The 18,885-nt window shown below is 41.3% G+C and overlaps 3 protein-coding genes across 15 annotated transcripts in view; 2 read left to right on the top strand and 1 right to left on the bottom strand.

Annotated features, from left to right (window-relative positions):
- The first annotated feature begins 672 nt into the window (after positions 1 to 672).
- Positions 673 to 2,325, top strand: LOC123985199 (E3 ubiquitin-protein ligase TRIM21-like). Its single transcript, XM_046072641.1, has one exon. It carries the CDS (start codon positions 676 to 678, stop codon positions 2,323 to 2,325), a length of 1,650 nt encoding a protein of 549 aa, XP_045928597.1. The 5' UTR covers positions 673 to 675.
- A 3,492-nt stretch (positions 2,326 to 5,817) lies between these two features.
- Positions 5,818 to 7,762, top strand: LOC123985070 (E3 ubiquitin/ISG15 ligase TRIM25-like). The gene is made up of 2 exons (XM_046072421.1): positions 5,818 to 5,908; positions 6,155 to 7,762. Exon 2 carries the CDS (start codon positions 6,164 to 6,166, stop codon positions 6,665 to 6,667), a length of 504 nt encoding a protein of 167 aa, XP_045928377.1. The 5' UTR covers positions 5,818 to 5,908; positions 6,155 to 6,163; the 3' UTR covers positions 6,668 to 7,762.
- A 2,961-nt stretch (positions 7,763 to 10,723) lies between these two features.
- osbpl8 (oxysterol binding protein-like 8) overlaps positions 10,724 to 18,885 on the bottom strand; it is an 89,984-nt gene continuing 81,822 nt past the window's right edge. For 9 of the 13 annotated variants that reach the window (XM_046071704.1, XM_046071710.1, XM_046071703.1 and 6 more), the window contains 4 exons: positions 17,665 to 17,767; positions 14,703 to 14,808; positions 14,453 to 14,614; positions 10,724 to 14,416 (listed from right to left, as the gene is read on the bottom strand). In XM_046071704.1, the coding sequence (XP_045927660.1) occupies positions 14,485 to 14,614; positions 14,703 to 14,808; positions 17,665 to 17,767 (339 nt within the window). In that variant the 3' untranslated portion in view covers positions 10,724 to 14,416; positions 14,453 to 14,484. The other 4 variants (XM_046071705.1, XM_046071708.1, XM_046071709.1 and 1 more) reach the window with 4 other exon arrangements.

Genomic DNA, 18,885 nt, shown 5'->3' on the forward strand with positions numbered 1-18,885 from the left:
TCATTTTCTGGTTTAAGTACATGTTGCTATGATGTCGCTATGACGGCAGCTGAAACTAACACTGATATATTTACAGACATGTTGATTAATGTGTGTTGTCTTTATAAATAAAGAAATGAAATGAACCTTGAAGGATGACTTTTGAACCACTTGGCGAACTGATTTCTATGTTGTAATTTTAATGTGAAACATTGAGTTGTTCCAAAAGTACCTATAGCACTATGATCATCGCCAAACCTGTGGGAAACCTCAAAACATGACTAGCCTACTATAACTGCAGTAGAAGGGTGAAGCAACACAGGAAGGAGAGGAGTGTTTTCATTAATTTGCTCAAGTGAAATTGAAAGTAATTTAGATGAAACACAGCAGTAGTCAGGAAGTCTATAAAGAAAACTCAATATCCATTAAAACTTTCTCAACAAGATAGTCCGCGACAAACTTGTGAGTACAGTATTTTTTCTGTTTAAATTACGAGCATTAATATGAAATGGAGCTATGCCTAAAAAGGAAGTTCTCTCTTTTCATTTTGCAGTTTTCTGACTTAACACATTAGGTCCAATGTAAGTGGCTGAACAATTCAAAATGATCTTGTCTCATATTCGTCAAAATTCGCCACTATATTATAATTAAACAAATACTTTCACATTTTTGCTTTTCTGTTCTCAGTGTGTTGACATGGCAGCAGCCAGCAGTCTCCTCTCAGAAGATCAGTTTCGGTGCTGCATCTGTCTGGATGTGTTCACTGATCCGGTCACCGTGCCATGTGGACACAACTTCTGCAAGAGCTGCATCACAGAACACTGGAATATTAATGTTCAGTGCCGGTGTCCCATGTGTAATAAACTTTTTGACAGGAGACCGGAGTTGTATATCAACATGTTCATATCTGAGATGGCTGCTCAGTTCAGACAGTCAGGTGGAAAGGAAATGCCCAGCAGCTCAGAGCAACAACGAGCCAGACCAGGAGAGGTTCTCTGTGATATCTGCACTGAAACCAAACTGAAGGCCCTGAAGTCCTGCCTAATGTGTCTGACCTCATACTGCGAAACTCACCTGGAGCCTCATCAGAGAATCACCGGCCTGAAAAAACACAAGCTGATCGACCCTGTGGAGAACCTGGAAAGCAGGATGTGTAAGAAGCACGAGAGGCCCCTGGAGCTGTTCTGCAAGACTGACCAGAGGTGTGTGTGTCGGTTCTGCAGCGAGGCAAGTCATAAGAGGCATCATAGTGTTCCTCTGAAAGATGAATATGAAACAAAGAAAGCTGCACTTGGGAAGACAGAGGCTAAAGTTCAGCACATGATCCAGGAGAGAAAACGGAAGATTCGGGAGGTCAAACATTCAGTGGAGCTCAGCAAGGAAGATGCGGACAGAACGCTAGCAGACGGTGTGCAGGTCTTCTTTAATATGATGCAGTCTGTCGAGGAAGGCCTGGCTCAGCTCATAGGCACGATTGAAGGGAAGCAAAAAACAACAGAGAATCAGGCCAAAGGCTTCATCAAAGAGCTGGAGATGGAAATCTTCGAGCTGATGAAGAGACACTCTGAGCTTGAGCAGCTCGCTCGCACTGAGGACCACCTCCACCTCCTCCAAAGCTTCCCATCCTTGGACACTGCTCTACCCACCAAGGACTGGACAGAGGTCAGAGTTCACTCATCATACGAGGGGACTGTGAGGAGAGCTGTAGCTCAGCTGGAGGAGACACTCCGTAAAGAGATGAAGAAACTGCTCGCGGCTGAACTGAAGACAGCCCAGCAGTATGCAGTGAATGTGACTCTCAATCCAGAAACAGCACATCCTAAACTCATCCTGTCTGATGACGGGAAACGAGCAGCTCATGGCGACGTGAAACAGAATCTTCCGGACAACCCAGAGAGATTTACCTCATGCTGTGGTGTGTTGGCGAATCAGAGTTTCTCTTCGGGAAGATTTTACTATGAGGTTCAGGTTAAAGAGAAGACTGGCTGGACTTTAGGAGTGGCCAGAGAGTCGACAAACAGGAAGGGAGAAATTAAAGTTTGCCCCAGGAATGGATACTGGACTGTCTGGTTGAGAAATGGAAATGTATATCACGCTAACACCAGCCCTCCTGTCCGTCTCGCGCTGAAGTCAAAGCCTCAGAAGGTGGGGGTGTTTGTGGATTATGAGGAGTGTCTGGTCTGTTTTTATGATGTAGATGCTGAAGATCATATCTACTCCTTTACTGGCTGTAAGTTCAGAGTGAAACTCCATCCATACTTCAGTCCATGTCTCAACGACGGTGGTAGAAACTCTGCCCCTCTGATTATCTCGCCTGTCAATAACACATATTTGACTAATGAGTAGATTTTCTAAAGATAAGACTTCACATTAACGTAATACTAAAAGGGGGTGCTTGTAGTGATGATCCCACACCTTTATAGAGCCTTTTAGCTCATTGTTTTAGGTGTAGGAGTCATGCGTTTACTGCTTTTATAAACCAACACATTCTGACTCCCAACTCTACAAATATGGGCGCTTGGTCAAGACCCCTTGGCCTCGCTTTTTAACGTCCTGGCCTTGGATACCCTGTTTATGCAGCAGCCCTATTCTAGCATTCACCTTTTGTTAGCATCAGCTTGGAAGCGTGCTTGTATATTAGGAGGATTTGACACATAGTTAAGTATGAGCTTGATTACATTTCATTTTTGGGAGCCGGCCCATATAAAAGGGAGGCCTCAGTATTAGTGTGTGTTTTGCATAAATTAACAATGAGAGGGTGGCCGGACAGATGCAGAGTGGCTGGGTCTCTTGAGACTGGAAACAGAGGGAGCTGTTGGAATACAATGTTGAGCCTTCTTAAAATGTCGCAGCCCTAAATGAACAAAACACAGATGAAGGCAGGTTTATACTGTCAGCCTGAAAGCACGAGTTAGGTAGTGAAAGTGGTCCGATTTACCTGAACAGTCAAAAAACAAATAAAACAAATAAAAAATAAAATAAAAGCCTCAAAAAAAATGGTTTAAGACCCCAAACTTTTGGAACAATTTCTTTGATAGAAAAAAGATTTGTGTTAGATCTCTTTTAATGAACGAGACAATGCCATTTTTGGTAGCTCTATTTTCTCCACAGACGTTGCATATTAAGGCTGTTTACACCTGGCATCAGAATGCATTTTGGGTGATCGGGTAGCACTTGACCACGTGAAAGTACATGTGTAAATGCACCGAGACGCACTGAGGACAGAGCAAGAAAGGGAAGCAAATGCGTTGTCTATCCACATACAACAGCTTCTTGGACGGAAATATGTACAGCCTGTAAATAAAATACAAAAGTCTGACAGCGAAGACAGGCGCCCAGACAGTGTGTCCATATTAGTCCATACGAGTATCTTCAACCAAGTCCAGTTGCCCTTGACTTTAACCTTCGTTGGATAACTATGACCTGGATGGCTGAGAACCGTCACAGACGTGTCCATACAGTGTGCTCAAACAGTGCCGATAATTGTTCCTGCTCGTGTTTTTGGTGAACTGATCGGGATTTCTGAACGTGAACTCATGCTAGGGCTGGGCAATAAAACAATAATGATAATCATCGCTATATAATTTTCCTCAATACAGAGACGGGGACTCGAGTTTGAGACTCGGACTCGAGTCCGACTTAAGTCGCACACACAGTGACTTGAGATCCAACTTGAGACTCGTACTCAAGAGACTGCAGACTTGACTCGGACTCGAGGTGCGGGGCTCGTGAACAATGCGCGCGACCACATGTGAGAGAGGACACAAACAGCTACTGAGCCATTCATCAGAACTTTGGCTTTTAAAACTTCATGGTAGAGTTAACTCCGACTGTCGTTCGTTATGAAAATAGCGTTTGTTTACTTGCCAAACTTGTAGTGGTCGATTAACGTAATCATTTACATCCCGTTGGCTGTCATCATGCTAATTATTAACACTGGCTGCAAACATGTTACAGGTTTATTGTTGATCATGCAAAGTTACAGTTTTATTTAGTTACACTGAGTTTGAGAGTCTGCGGGGCGTTTTGACTTACAGTAGTTCATGAGCTGTCATTAATTGCATTGTACATTACATGGTTGTGCTCTGTAAGTGAAGTTACAGAATTCCTTATAGCCATGCAGTTTTATAAGCAGCTGCATTGAACGCAGCAGGTGATACAACATTCATAATAACCACGAGAGACTTGAGACTTGACTTGGACTCTAGCTCAGAGACTTGTGAGCAATCAGCCTCAGTAACAAAATAACAATTATTGAATAAATATTTGATTTAATTCATTTGGATCACAAATAACTTAGCACTTTCTTTTCTCTTAAGATATTTATTTTGTTGAGGAAAAGGGACTTAAAAAAAAGATTGTACTTCATTTTACTCATACAAATATGTTGTTTTGAAGGTTCTACCTCAGCATTGTGAAGTGAGCCACTGTTTAATACCAGACTGAAGTGTTTGTTCTAACCATAATGAAACACTATTGACAATCTGGTTTCTTCAACTTTCACTCAGGAGCTAAAATCAGACTTTATCGCTATCAAATGATATGGAAAGTTTTTATTGTTTAACATGTTTGGCCATATCGCCCAGCCCTAACTCATGCACTGCTGTGTTAATCTCAATATAAACTAACGTTACTAAAATAACAGAGTAGCCTACACATTTTAAAGGAATATAGCAAGAAAACGATACCGGACCGAACTTAAGTTTCACTTTCACTTTGCGGCCGAGCTATATGACTTACAGGCGCACCTCACGGTGAAAAGAAACGCTTTAGAAAGTTATTTGAACCTTGTCTAGTTATAGATCATTTTTGGACCCGCGCAAATGGGAAGAGGATTCGGTTGTTTGAGCTACAACGATCGGATCTTCCTCCAACCACTTAAAACTTAAACATGCGTCTCCCATTATCTTGCACGACTGACGATAATGAAATATGACACGCTGCAAGACGTCTGCAGCTAACGATAATACAAATTATAATATTAATGGCGCGGTCTCACATTGTCTAATATTAAGTTAATTAAACAAATATACGCTAACTAGACGTTTCACGGTGTGCCACTGTGCTCGACAATCCCCGCACAAGCCTGAAACGCACCATCGTCAAATGTAATACCTACAGCTAATTTACGGTAAATTTCAGACAATTTAAGTCCTTAATTTCCCTGATTTTATTTTAAAGCCTTGTAAGGAGCCGCGGGATCCCTGCAGTTATATGATTGCTTGCTTCAGGTGATTAGCTTACATTATTAAATCAATTATTCAAGCTCAGTCCAATCTGATCCACTCTGATAACTGATATATATATATATATATATATATATATATATATTACTCCCAACATTTACTGTGGTAAATAAAAAATGTTTTATTGTTATGTGAGGATAGATCGTTGGTTCTGTATTGGATGGAGACATTTTCTGAAGAGCTCTTTCTGAATGAGATTGAACTGTGTATTGACATTACAATAATGTAGTTAAAGTCAAAGTCTCTATGAATCTTCTGTATCCCAGTTGTTGTGTTTTCAGACGTGTTTTTGTTCCTGTTCATTAGTTGTTAGTTAGCAGGATGCTGCAAAAAGTATACTTAACAGAATTGCATGACATTTGGTAGACCTTGAGACCATGACTCAAGAACAGTTTTTGCTGCAGACAACACTGCTGAATGGCTTTTTATAAAGCACTTTACATTTTTTATTTTATTCCCAATTCAGGCACAGGAGCGAACTATTCCGTGTCTTGTCTTGTTTTGTAATTCCACTTCAGACAGGAAATGCAAGATTGTTTCTACACCACATGACTTAATAAAAGAGAAAGTAAAAAATCCGAATCAGCAGAGCTGCTGCAATCGAGACAAGTTTTTATTACTCTACAATATGCAGACATATACAACTTGGTTCAACAAAGACCTCTTCAGTTTAACATACACAGGTAAGTAAAGTAATTCATAATAAATCAAACAACTTACATCAACACATTTGATGTGGATCTAGTGAATCTCTGCATTTAAAGTTCTTAAATAAACATGTCAAAAGGTTTGAATGACTTAAGTCATTCCAAATAAGTGTTTCCCTAATAAAACATTTACATATAATAGTATACTTTAAATAAATAGGCCTACTCTGAGATCGATGCGTTTTATTTATGTTATTTTATACTTTCACTTTCTCTTGTTAGTGTGTAAACATGGCAGCAGCCAGCACTCTCATCTTTGAAGATCAGTGTCGGTGCTGCATCTGTCTGGACGTGTTCACTGATCCAGTCACCATACCATGTGGACACAACTTCTGCAAATCCTGCATCACGGAACTCTGGAATATCACAGTCCCCCACCAGTGTCCTTTGTGTAAAGAGTTTTTTGACAAAAGACCTGAACTGCGGGTCAACACCTTTATTTCTGATATGGCTTCGCAGTTCAGACAGCCAGCCATAAAGAAAGTTGGTAACTTCTCAGAACAAGAATGTGCAAACTCGGAGGAGGTTCTCTGCGATGTCTGCACTGAAACCAAACTGAAGGCCCTGAAGTCCTGCCTGGTGTGTGTGACCTCATACTGCGAGACTCACCTGAAACCTCACCAGACATTCGCCGGCCTGAAAAAACACAAGCTGATCGACCCTGTGGAGAACCTGGAAAGCAGGATGTGTAAGAAGCACGATTGGCCTCTGGAGCTGCTCTGCAAGACTGAGTAGAGGTGTGTGTCCCAGGTGCAAACAGATCACAAGAGACATCATGTGGCCCCTCTTGAAGAAAATAAGGCAGAGCTGGAAGAGACTTAGGCTGAAGTTCAGCAGAAGGTCCAGCAGACCGAACAGTCAGTGACACACAGCAAGGAAGATTCCTACAGATGTTCACCGCTCTGATTCAGTCTGTTAAGAGAGGTTGGTTGATTGACTGATTGAAACTCTTTATTGACTATAAATCGAAAAGTGGTGCCTCTAGCCAGAGATTCCCCAACTACAAAAGATCTGGCTGAGCTCGCTCACATGATCAAACAGACACAGAAAACAGAGAAAAAGGCTGAAAGTGTCATCAAAGAGCTGGAAGGGGAAATCTCTGAGCTGATGGTAGAGAAGCGCTGAGCTGGGGCAGCTCTTACACACTGAAGACCACTTCCAGCACCTCCAAAGCTTCCCGTCCTGGAACCCTGCTCCTGTCTATTCATGTTATGAGACTGTGTGGACGTGTCTCTTAATCCTGATACTGTAAATCCCTGTCTCATCCTGTCTGATACCCCAGAGAGATTGTCCTCTTGTGCAATCTCAGGGAAGCAGAGTCTCTCTTCGAGCAGGAAGACTGTCAACTGACTGACAACTCTCTCTTATTCACTCCTTCCCCCCTATCAGCTCGCCATGGGCGTTCCCATCGAGTTTACCAATCAGGTTTCACCACGGTCACCTCAGCCAATCACCAAGTCACTATCACACTTTAAATCTGTTCTCTCTCTCTCTCTCTCTCTCTCTCTCTGCTCACAGCTGTCATTTCAGTATGAATGGCTGCTGCCCTCGTCCGCCCCATTCACCTCCGGCACACCAGAACCAGGAAACCTCGGATACTTTTTAACTTTGCAAGCTGATGAAGTCCGCCCAAGTGCACCATGTGTTTTGATCTCTTAGAGGATGGACAATTTGGGGAGGAGGTATGAACTTGGTGTTACGGTCTTCAAGTCTTGGGAAGCAGTGGTTCTCAAACTTTTTCAAGACACACCTAAACAAATTAGACCATGGACCCCCATTTGATAAGATTTTGTCCCAGGGTCCCCCATCTGATAGTATATTTGCATTTAGATGTTTTATTACAGGATGGAACAGCATGGAAATGATAATTAAGAAATTGTGATTTATATATTACATTTTAAATTATGTTTATTTATTTTTTTTCAGTTTTGTCAACTTTCCTCTGGGGACCCCCCTGGGAGACGTTGAGACTCATTTTTGTGGGTTGTGTCTTTTATTAAGGAGCCACTTCTTTCCCTTGTGAAGGAAGTGGCTCCTTAATTGGGGTGTGGCTTGAAAAATTACACAATGACTTCTTCATACATATCTGTGAATTGACATCCTGACCAATTTCTTCATGGGACGTTCATCATTATCGCCGAACTAGCTGTGGCACAAAACTAGTAACGACTAGTTACTTAATCACTAGTTACTCTTTTTGTGCCCCTCAAGTAAACTGATTCATCATACTGAGTACCAGTACCTGATGATTCATTAATATATAATCTTCAGTCAGTTCTCCAGTAAATCATCATTATAGTACTCCCCTGTGTCCCGTAGTGTCAGTGTTACCCTTCTGCTTCTTCTACCTCTTGCTCTGCCTTTGTTCCCCCTTGCCACTCACTTTCTTTCCCTCCTCTCTTCCCTTTTTATACTCTCTCCTTCTTCTCCCTTCCTCCTCCCCCACAGCAGCACCAAGGTGTTGGTAGCAGAGCAGCGAAGTAGGGAGGGGGTGGAGTGGGGAATGGTATCAGATGTTCTGTTGTTATCTGAGATGGACAGGAAGGACTGTTCCGCCCAATCAACCTCCGTCAACGTCCTTGGATGAGTAAATGACACTGGGGACGCCTGGACTGTGGATTCAGACAACTGTCTGGGTAGATCGGGGCTGCTCGAGCTCACTTGGACGCCACTTTCAAGCCTCTCCAGGTGCATTTTGGTGAAATTCAAGGACAGTGGTTGGGTGTTTTCTGGAATTCATGATGTGACGATTTCAGAAGTTGATTTATTCTCAGGAAGAATTCTCAATTTCATAATTTCTATTGAGGAATTGTGTGGGAACTTTATAGATATCGCAGTCCTTATTAACAACTGTGTACAAAATGTTCCACATTTATACTTTTAATATCACAAGGTATCACCCTGCCTCTTGTAATTATCTCTATTTTAATATCCTTTCATGTCCTTTGTCCACATTTATGTCCATTGACCCACAATGGATAAATAAAGTGATTCTGAATGAACAATTATGGAAAATATTTTATGAGAATCCCTGAATATCTATCTTTCTTACCTTCATGTTTCTGCAGCACAATCACAGTCTTCTACCTTTTGCATAGAGCAGCTTACAGCTAGAGGTTAGGTGCTTGGCTTAAGGGCACTTTAACAACTGCTGAAAGGCTGGTCCATGGATATGAAACTGCAATCGTCCAGCCTCATCGCTCTGTAACCTCCAGGCTGCATAGGATCATCAGATTATTAGAAAAAACAAAGGGTGAACCTGACATATGGGGTCATAGCTGGATGTGGATGTATGTGCATGTGTGTTATGTGTGTGTGTGTGTGTGTGTGTGTGTGTGTGTGTGGTTCAGGAAATCCCAGTAACAGGTCTGGTCAGCTCAAACTGAGCTGGAAGAAGACTGTATGTCCCCCTCTATAGGTGGCTGAGTTGTTTTACAGTATATTATTACAGTAACACTAGCTTATTAGGGCCCCAATATTTTAATAATGGGGCTAACAAACACATTTTCATACTCATATTACATACATTAAAATTCAAAGACGTCAAATTATAAAAGAGGTCATATTATGCTCATTTCCAGGTTCATAATTTTATTTAGGTGTTGTACCAAAATAGGGTTACGTGGTTTCATTTTCTAAAAACACCATATTTTTGTCATACTGCATATTGCTGCAGCTCTTGTTTTCACCCTGGGTTGTGAAAACTCTGTTTTTGTTCTGCCTTTTTAACTCTGTTGTGTTTACAAACTTGTTGCAGCTGAAACAACGCCAACCAAACAGAAGAAAACGTACCTCGAAGCCCGTTGTCACGTCTTGTCACTGTGTGTGCTGCAGCTCAGTGTGTTTCTCCACCAGTGTTTTTGAGGGCGTGCCACACTAGCCGCTAGGGGAGCATTATGATGGGTGTTACAAAGTGACGCAGAAAGTTTAAAGAAGTGAAGGCTGAACTACAAACGAGCTGTTTTCAGGCAGTTCAGGAGCAGTGTTTTCTGTGGGAGATGGTAACTCCCTTTGGGGTGGACTTTGGGCTTTTTTACATAGCAAACTTGTTACATGCACAAAAAAGATATAAAACACAATAAAATCTTTTTTTTTATAGTTATTCCAATTCTTATTATTCATGGCACAGTAGTCTTTTAGCACATGGGCTTATCAGATGGGACTGAAATGTGGTTTGTCATGCTTGAAAAGAATGCACATGAAATTGAAGTGAAAGATAAAAAACAGCTTCAGTTACCTTTTAACTGGAAGAATATGAAATTGCTTATTTGATGATAAGATGGCATCCAAGTAAACAATTCCAAACAAACTTTAAAAAATCTTTCCCATTCATCTGTCTCATACACACTTGGATTTCATTCGATGTTTCAGGGCTGCTTCAATCTATTTTCATTTTATCTTACTGTTATTCATTTATTGTACTGTATTTGGTTTTTCTGATGTTATTCAGATTCTGTTCTCCAATCCAGATGAGTCCTGGCCTGAATTTGGACTTTAATTCTCAGCAATTTCATGTTTCCAGATGAAACTTCTTTGACCCCATCTATACTTTGTAGTCACTTGCATAATAATACCTTCTTCTAGATTTTAATACATGCAATACCCCTTTGCAGTTACTAAACTACACATAAAATTATAATGGACACTTTTCGGACAGATAATCTAAACAGTGATGACAGTCACCACCTCCTCATAAAATATTAAATACAGAAGGAAAAATAAACGCCATAAACAGTTGCTTTGGACAGTGATGTGTATCTTTACACCAAACACAAACAGAAGACCCCACGATGTCATTTGTTTTTTTATTCTGTGTTACATGCGACCATAAACTTCTAGGAAGTTATAGTTGCCATGGAGATACAGTAAATATATTCGGGTAAAAGGGCAGGGCTGTGTGTGGGTTGACATTGACAGTGTGCACAAGTTGAGGACAGTCGCTTGTGTGTGACGCCAAGTAACGAGGAGTGGAATAAAACCAACTTTAAAATCAGCATTGAAAAACAAACGTTTAACAAGAAACGAGAACAGTGATCTAATGCTACAAGCAGAGGAAACATAAAACTACGTACAAAATAGGAATAAATAAAATGGTTTATCTTACAGACACAGCAACAACAACAGACAGCAGAGATGTTTATTTCCCTCTGAATTTGGTGTGCGTGAGAGAGAGAGAGAGAGGGACAAGGACGACAATGGAGAGGAGTGGTCTCCCTCCCTCCCTCCCTCCCTCTCCTGTGGCAGGAATCAGCATCTGGAAAACTACGGGTGAGTTACAACGGCGACGCTTCAGGAGGGGAGGCGGGGGGGCTGGGTGGGGTGGTGAGCTGTGGAGCCGGAGTCAGACTAGTTTCTAAGGCTTCGTATGGCACGTCCACGCTAAAACACTACAGTGACTAGAAGCCATCGCCAGGGTCCCAGTCCAGCTCTGTGTCCTCCCACCAATTACATCATTCCCTTATTAGTTTAGACTTTAGACTCTGGCTATGCTTGTATGCTCCACACCACACCCCCCCAACATCCCTGCCGACCTCATATCACCTCCGCTAACCCCTATCTACCCCCCTCCCCAGTCCAACTCTAGAAGGCACTGGTATATACTTATTTCTCCACATTCTAACATCAGGTTTCTCTATTTAAGATGAGCGATTGAGGCAATGAGGATACACAAAAATACACGTACAGATACACACGGGCCAGCCGGGTAACTTACGGGGGGGGGGGGTTCAGCTGTCTCCCGACGATGCAACCATTCTTTCTTTTAAACGTGTGTTAGCGTTACAAAGTTTTCATCGCTGAACAGTCTGCTGACGGCGGAGGCAATCGGATATGTAAACGTCGACAAGGCTAACATCATGACAGGCGAAGAGATATACAAAATCAATGTTCAGACGAGTGGTTTGGATCTTTTTTGAACTGCCTCAGTCAGTAGTTACTTGCATCTTAGGAGAAAATCCTGACAGATGGTGTACTAAAAAGGTCAGGTATGGGTTCTAATATGCTGCCTTCATCCTTGGTTGATACTTGAAAACAAATAGAGTTTCCAAACTAACTTTTCAGCATAGAAACTAGATTTCCAGTTTGTTTTTATGTGTAAAAAAACACTAAACACAGCCCTTAACTCAGTCAGTCCTCATAAGTCATAGTCCTCATAACCCTGTACACTTTCAGGGTATTATGTTCAGCATTTATTTTATCTAGCATCCTGTTTAAGGTGACTTTTAACATTTCACAATCCCTGTTTCCAAAGAGAAAGGCAATAGATTGGAACCACAATGTATACTACCAACAAATTCTGCAACTACAGCTGTATCACAGCAACGTCTTGAGGCCTTTTGGAGAAATGTTCGCTGGGAATCTAACCGCGGACCCCGCTGATCTGATTCGTTTTTTTGCCCATGTCCATGTGTATCTACAGAGCAGTGGACAGAAAGACACACGAGGCTGAAAAGACTGGCTTGTGCACAGCGCGCGGGAGTGTCTGTATTGCGAACCTTTGTGTTGAAATGCCACGCGCTACACGCAGGGAACGAGTCGTCCCGTAGGATATTTACACAGTGAACAAGGCCGAACCCTAATCTACACACTGAGTTTGGCTGGTACTTGCGTACATTTGGAATGGTTTACTATGGTGACAGTAGTAATTAGAAAAAGTCTATCTCCTCCTCCCACTAGTCGCTTACTAAAGTGTCTATTCTAGTTTTCCTGGTTAACATCTGAGGAGCAAAAGCGCTGGAAGCAATGACTGATGCTCTGAAGTTGACTTGATGGAGTGTTAAAGGTTTTCTCTTCCATGGCTTGGTCTGGAGTCAGTTTATATATTTCTGAGACCATTCTTTAGACAAGCTACTCTGTATAACTTTTATATTTTGTCTATATGGTTCCAGGACATGAAATACAACTTAAAATTATTTTAAATCACTTCTTTTAAAGGAATAGTAAGAGTTTATTTGGGAAAATTATTAATTGTCCTGCCATAAATTAGACGAGAACATTCACACCACTCTGTCTGTACAATAAATATGAAGCTAAAGATGTCAGCCATTTAGCTTAGCTTAGCATTAAGACTCTAAACAGCTAGCCCAGCTCTGTCCAAAGGTAACAAAATCCAAATTTACTTAGTTTTTTTATACAGATTATACTAATTAGATGTGTTAACTTGTGAGCTTTAGAGGTGCTGGTAGATGGATTTTGTTACCTTTGGGTAGAGCCAGGCTAGCTGTTTTCCTCGATTTCCAGTCTTTATGCTAAGCTAAGCAGCTCCTGGCTGTAGTAAACGCACATATGAGTGTTATTTATCTTTCCATCTAACTCTTGGCAAAAAAGCAAATAAAGGCATTACCTTTAACGTGCCATTGGGTCTAAGAAGGACATTTTTAGACTCCATCACTTATTTTTGCTGTCTTTGAACTCATACCAACTACCTTTACCTGAAAGTACGGCAGTGATCACTGAACCCATGAGAAATCACATATTTTTGACCCTCTGTTGATGCTCCAAAACTCCAAAAGTGGAAATGATAAAAATAATGGCTGTATTAACATGAACATCTGACGTTTCCAGTGCATTTGTGCCTTCAGACAAAATACTGTACATAGGGCTAATATCCTAACCACGCTCCTCTGTATGTACATGCTACCTACAGTATACAATGACGTTGTGTTGAATAGCTGATTTTTTTCCTCAAACATTGACTTTGTATGCAAAAGGTGAAGTTTTAATTTACAGCAGAAATTATAGCTTCTGTTCTTTTTGACTAATCACTTGTTTAATTTGTCTTCCTCATCCATCTCCTCGTGTGGAAACCCCAGCCGATACGAAAGTATCGCATAATAAAAAAATAAAAAGTCACATAAATAGGACCACTTTGTTTTTCTCTCCCTTATTGTCGCTTTTTGTTCCAAGCAGAGCTCTATTCACATAGGACAGAACAAGCGAAGAAACAAAACAATTAAAAGAAAACATTAAAATTAAAGGTATCTTTTTATCTGTGTTACCATCTGAGTCGTGGTACTTGTCTCCATGTTTAACAGTTCTCTGTCTTTTTGAGGTGAAATGTGGACCAACAGAGTAGTTTCACTCCAGAAAAAAACAAAACAAAACAAACAACAGCTAAAAATGGCTGCTGTCTTTGCCTCCTACATTAAGGCAAATCAAGATGCTCCAGAGTGGCAGTCGAGACTTCATCACACCAAAATCTCAACCCCAACAACTTTGACTTATCTGCGCTCCTCTCCGCTTTGAAATTTGTGGATCTCCCCAGAGTTTTGGAATGGACTGGTTAAAAATAAACATTTAAAAAAAGTCTCTCTTTGTGTGGCAGTCTCCACTTTTCTGGACATGTGTAGGTGGATTTAATAAAGACAGGGATGAAGAGAATTGGAGGACACTGGTTGTAGTCACTTTTTGTGAGAGGTCAAAGTTCGCGTCTCCCCCAATGTGACGCCTAATGTTCAGAGAGTGTGTGTGTGTGTGTGTGTGTGTGTGTGTGTGTGTGTGTGTGTGTGTGTGTGTGTGTGTAAGGGGAACAGTCTCTCTGTGGCGTATGGCTGCTACTTGAAGACATAATTGATTAGGACCTGAAGGAGGATGAGGAAAACAATGATGACGTAGTCGCGCTGTTGGAGGAAAGAGCCACCCTCTGGCCGGCCTGCTGCACGACTCCGCAGAACACTGATGTTCCTAACAACACACAGGAATTATGGTTAGATGCTCAAAAGGTAGGCATCATATCAAGCTCATGACATAGAGTGACTAATTCCCTTCTCACCTATTAATGTCCTCCTGCGTCTTCTTTATAGATTCAATGGCACTTTGAAGTTCACTGAGGTCAGCTGCTTTTTTCCTCATCCGACTGTTATGCTTGCTTTTGTGTCCTGCAACAAAGTGTGTTGAACATGGTTTCGGTAGTGTTCCTCCAAATTACATTTTTAATAGCACACTGAATGCAACTGAATAATACTGGTCAAAAATTAAGTAAAACCAGTAGGGAAAACACTTATTTAATAAGTACATGAGTTTATTGAAATTTTGATAACATTTTTATCTGCACTTCCCAGCTGAATATAACTCCTAGTGATATAATCAGTTTGACACTTCCCCATTATTAGTTGATGAGCTTTCTAGCTACTATGGCTAGCATCTGTGTTTGCTAAAGGTTTGATGGCACTGACTGAAGATTCCACAAAAAGGATTCAACAGCTGCTTTTGCTCACAATCCACTGTCGCACCAGTCTCAAACAAAAAATGTACTAACTAATGCAACTGTCTAGTGGTCGACCGATATGAGTTTTTCAATGGCCAATGCCAATGCAGATATTTAGGGAGCAGGGCGGCCTATGGCTGATACCAAAACAGAGAAAGGTCATGTGTAATTCCATTATTCCATGCCGAGGACAATCTAAAATACATGGTACATGGCATCTTAGCCAGTAGCATTTTGTTTTAGAAGGACTTTTAATTAATAAAATAGAAAAACACTTTAGGTTCTGCTGTAGATTTCAGATTTTTTAAGGGAGAGCGGTGAGCAGTTTGTCAGAAATGATGTCATTAAACCGCATTATTCAGTATAACAATACATATTTAACGCTAGCCAGTGGTTTTAGACGAGATCTGCTGTCATTTGGGATCATATATCATCAGCCTCATGAGTGCAGGTATCAGCTAACGCTGAATATCTCTAACTGCCAGATATAAGCCCGATGAATCGGTTGACAGTTGTAGTGATTAACCCATCAATACAACTGTCAAAATAATAATTCAGAACCTTTGTAAATTAAATTTAGGACTTATAATACCCTCTAAGGTATTTTTAAGGGAACTGAATTCAATGTTTTTTAGGAATTTAAGAAGAGAATTTTCAAGAGATGCAGATACCCTGGTTAAAGCGGACTTGTTAAAGCACTACTCGCAGTTTATTTAGTACAAAATACCTTAAAGTTTATTATCGCTTTAGATTCTTCTCAATCTTCACAACCTCACTGGGGCCAATCATTCGCTCGCATGGCTTCTCTTACCACTGCTACGCAGACGATACAAACTCTACCTAGCCTTCCCGCCAGACAACCCCTCTGTCTCGGCGCGGATCAAAGACTGTCTCTCGGACATATCTGCATGTATGAAGGCTTGCTGCCCATAACTAAACCTCTCTTAGACTGAACTCTTGGTCATTCAAGCCAAGCAATCTATCCACCATAACATCAAACTACAAACTGACTTCTCAACCATCACTCCAATCAGGGTGGTGAGAAACTTGGGTTTCATGATTGATGACCAGCTGTCCTTTTCAGACCATGTTGCTGCTGTCTCTCGGTCGTGCCGCTTTGCTCTATACAACATCCGAAATATCAGGCCCTAGCTCACTCAGTATGCCACCCAGCTTCTGGTACAGGCCATGGTTATCTCTCGTCTCGACTATTGCAATGCCCTCCTAGCAGGTCTTCCAGCTTGTGTGGGGAAACCCCTACAAATGGCTCAGGACGCAGCAGCACGTCTGGTTTTTGATCAGCCCAAAAGGACTCATGTCACTCCATTACTCAGTGACCTCCACTGGCTCCCTGTGGCCTCCAGAATCAGATTCAAGTCACTAATGCTGCATACAGAGTGACTACTGGGTCTTCCCCCATCTACCTAAACTCCATAATACAAGTTTACGTTCCTTCTCAGCCACTGCACTCCTCCAACGAACACCGCCTGGCTCTGCCATTCCTTCACACAAAGCAATCCCAGTCCCAGCTGTACACATCTGTGACACCACGATGGTGGAACGAGCTACCACAAGCCATCATAGCAGAGGCGTTCCCATCTAACTTCAAGAAGCTCTTGAAAACTCATCTCTTCTGAGAACACTTCCTCTTATAACACTCCTAACCTCGAACATGCACTTCCTGTGCTCGTCTGCTTCTATCCCCTTACAATTATCTTATATTGATTGCACTTTTTTGTTAACGCTTACTTTTTTTCCTAGGGATTTACCCCATTGATGTGATATGTGCCATTAGCTCTTACTAATATTTATTGCTGCTTTTACTAGTATGTATTGTCAGTTGTAGATCTCGTGCTGTATTTGATGCTCTGTTGATGCTTGTATGTTGTTCCTCAAATGTAAGTCGCTTTGGATAAAAGTGCCTGCCAAATGAGTAAATGTAAATTTATTATTAAACTAAAATGAAATAAAGTGAAATGAGAAATGAAATACAAGCAAGTTCCTATACCATCACCTCCACAAGAAACACCACCAGAGTGTGCTGTTTACCAACTTGCTGTATCTTACCGTGACAAGTTGTTCAGTCAAGTCTAAGCCATCTTTAGGTGCTTTGAAGATTTAGTCAACTGGGTAAAAACTGGGCTTAATTTGGTTAAAAAGGAAAAGTGTTATATCTGTCGGCTGTGTCTCAACAGCATTTGCATGATGATATTTCAATATGCAGTTTGACCTGCTTTGAGAGATGAAATATAGTGATCTATCAGCTGTTGAAACAACAAAACATTCAATTGTCAAACAAATTTAGCCCAGTTTTCACCTAGATGTTTTTTTTTTTACCTGCTTACTGGACACATCTGTAAGAATGGTATTGTACAGTATCTGTGATATTAAGACTATATACTGTAGGTCAATATAACCAAATGTTGATTCCTTACCATAACAAAGTACAGCTGAACGGTTTCGCTCATGTTTTAGCCTCTGTGTGTGTATGTGTACTTGTATGTGAGTGTAAATGAGCGTGACTTACGTTCACTGCCAGAAGAGTCTTGGCGGTCGGGTTCGGGTGAAGAGCAGCCGCTCTCTGGGCTCTTGGGCTTGTCGCTCTTGTGTTTTCTTTTTGGCACCGTTACCTACACACACACACACACACACACACACACACACACACACACACACACACACACACACACACACACACACACAAGAGAAAACAGGTCAAACAACACACAACAGCCACAACCAAGTCGGAGCACATACAAACATATCTTAGCATCCACACAAGAAGGGAGACTAATAAATACTAAACAGAAAATTAAAGTCGGCGTTGGCAACGTGCAAGGCATGCTGGTACATCAGTCAGCCACATCCATTTAAAACACTCATCAATGACACACACACCCAGTGTCCGAAATGAACCAAATCTGCCAAGAGCTGGCACATTAAAATAATTTACTTCAAAGGGATTAAACTCAGCTCTCATTCTTAATGCTTTATTTAATGTGATGACGTTTTTTCAGGCCTGGAGTCTTTGTCAGCTTTTAAGGTCGATTTAAAAACATTTCAGATCTTGCTTGAAAAAGACCAGAAGGGCAAATGTTAAAGAGCACAAACAATTTATTAGGAAAGGAGCTGGAAATACAGCTTTTTTATGACACTTTAAATTTAGTTTATTACCTGTTATCTACTATTACTATCTACCTATTTCAAAAGCTAAAGCAAAGACCAAAAGAGGTGATGGTGACGTATACTGGATGCACTGGCCAACGATAGACTTCACTAACATGGCACTTGGCAGGTGGTCACTTTGAACACACACACACACACACACACACACACACACACACACACACACAGACATACAGTTTCACAGACTCCATATGAGCAGCAATTACTCCGAGTGCATCACAGCAGCCTTTGATTCTCAACACAGCATGAAGTAGGAGCAGCTCTGTAGAAGTTGAGGCTTGATGAACGAACACAAGATAGCAAAAAACAAACACGAAGATGAGGACAGCTGAATTGAAGGGCGAGGAGGCCGACTCCCTGAAGCAACCAGGCACTGATGCCGGTGGTTGGTCTGTTGATGTGATAGAGTGGAGCTGTTCTTGTTTTTTTAGACAGTGTATGGGAGAAAACTAAATAAAGTGCAAAAAAACACTCCCAGACGTGTTGCTCACTCTATACTGAAGTCTGATGGTATATTTAAAGCCAAGGGTTTATTAGCATTTCATTACATTAAACACTGGAC

This window comes from Micropterus dolomieu, linkage group LG16, assembly GCF_021292245.1.
Source record: "Micropterus dolomieu isolate WLL.071019.BEF.003 ecotype Adirondacks linkage group LG16, ASM2129224v1, whole genome shotgun sequence".
Taxonomy (NCBI): Eukaryota; Metazoa; Chordata; class Actinopteri; order Centrarchiformes; family Centrarchidae; genus Micropterus; species Micropterus dolomieu.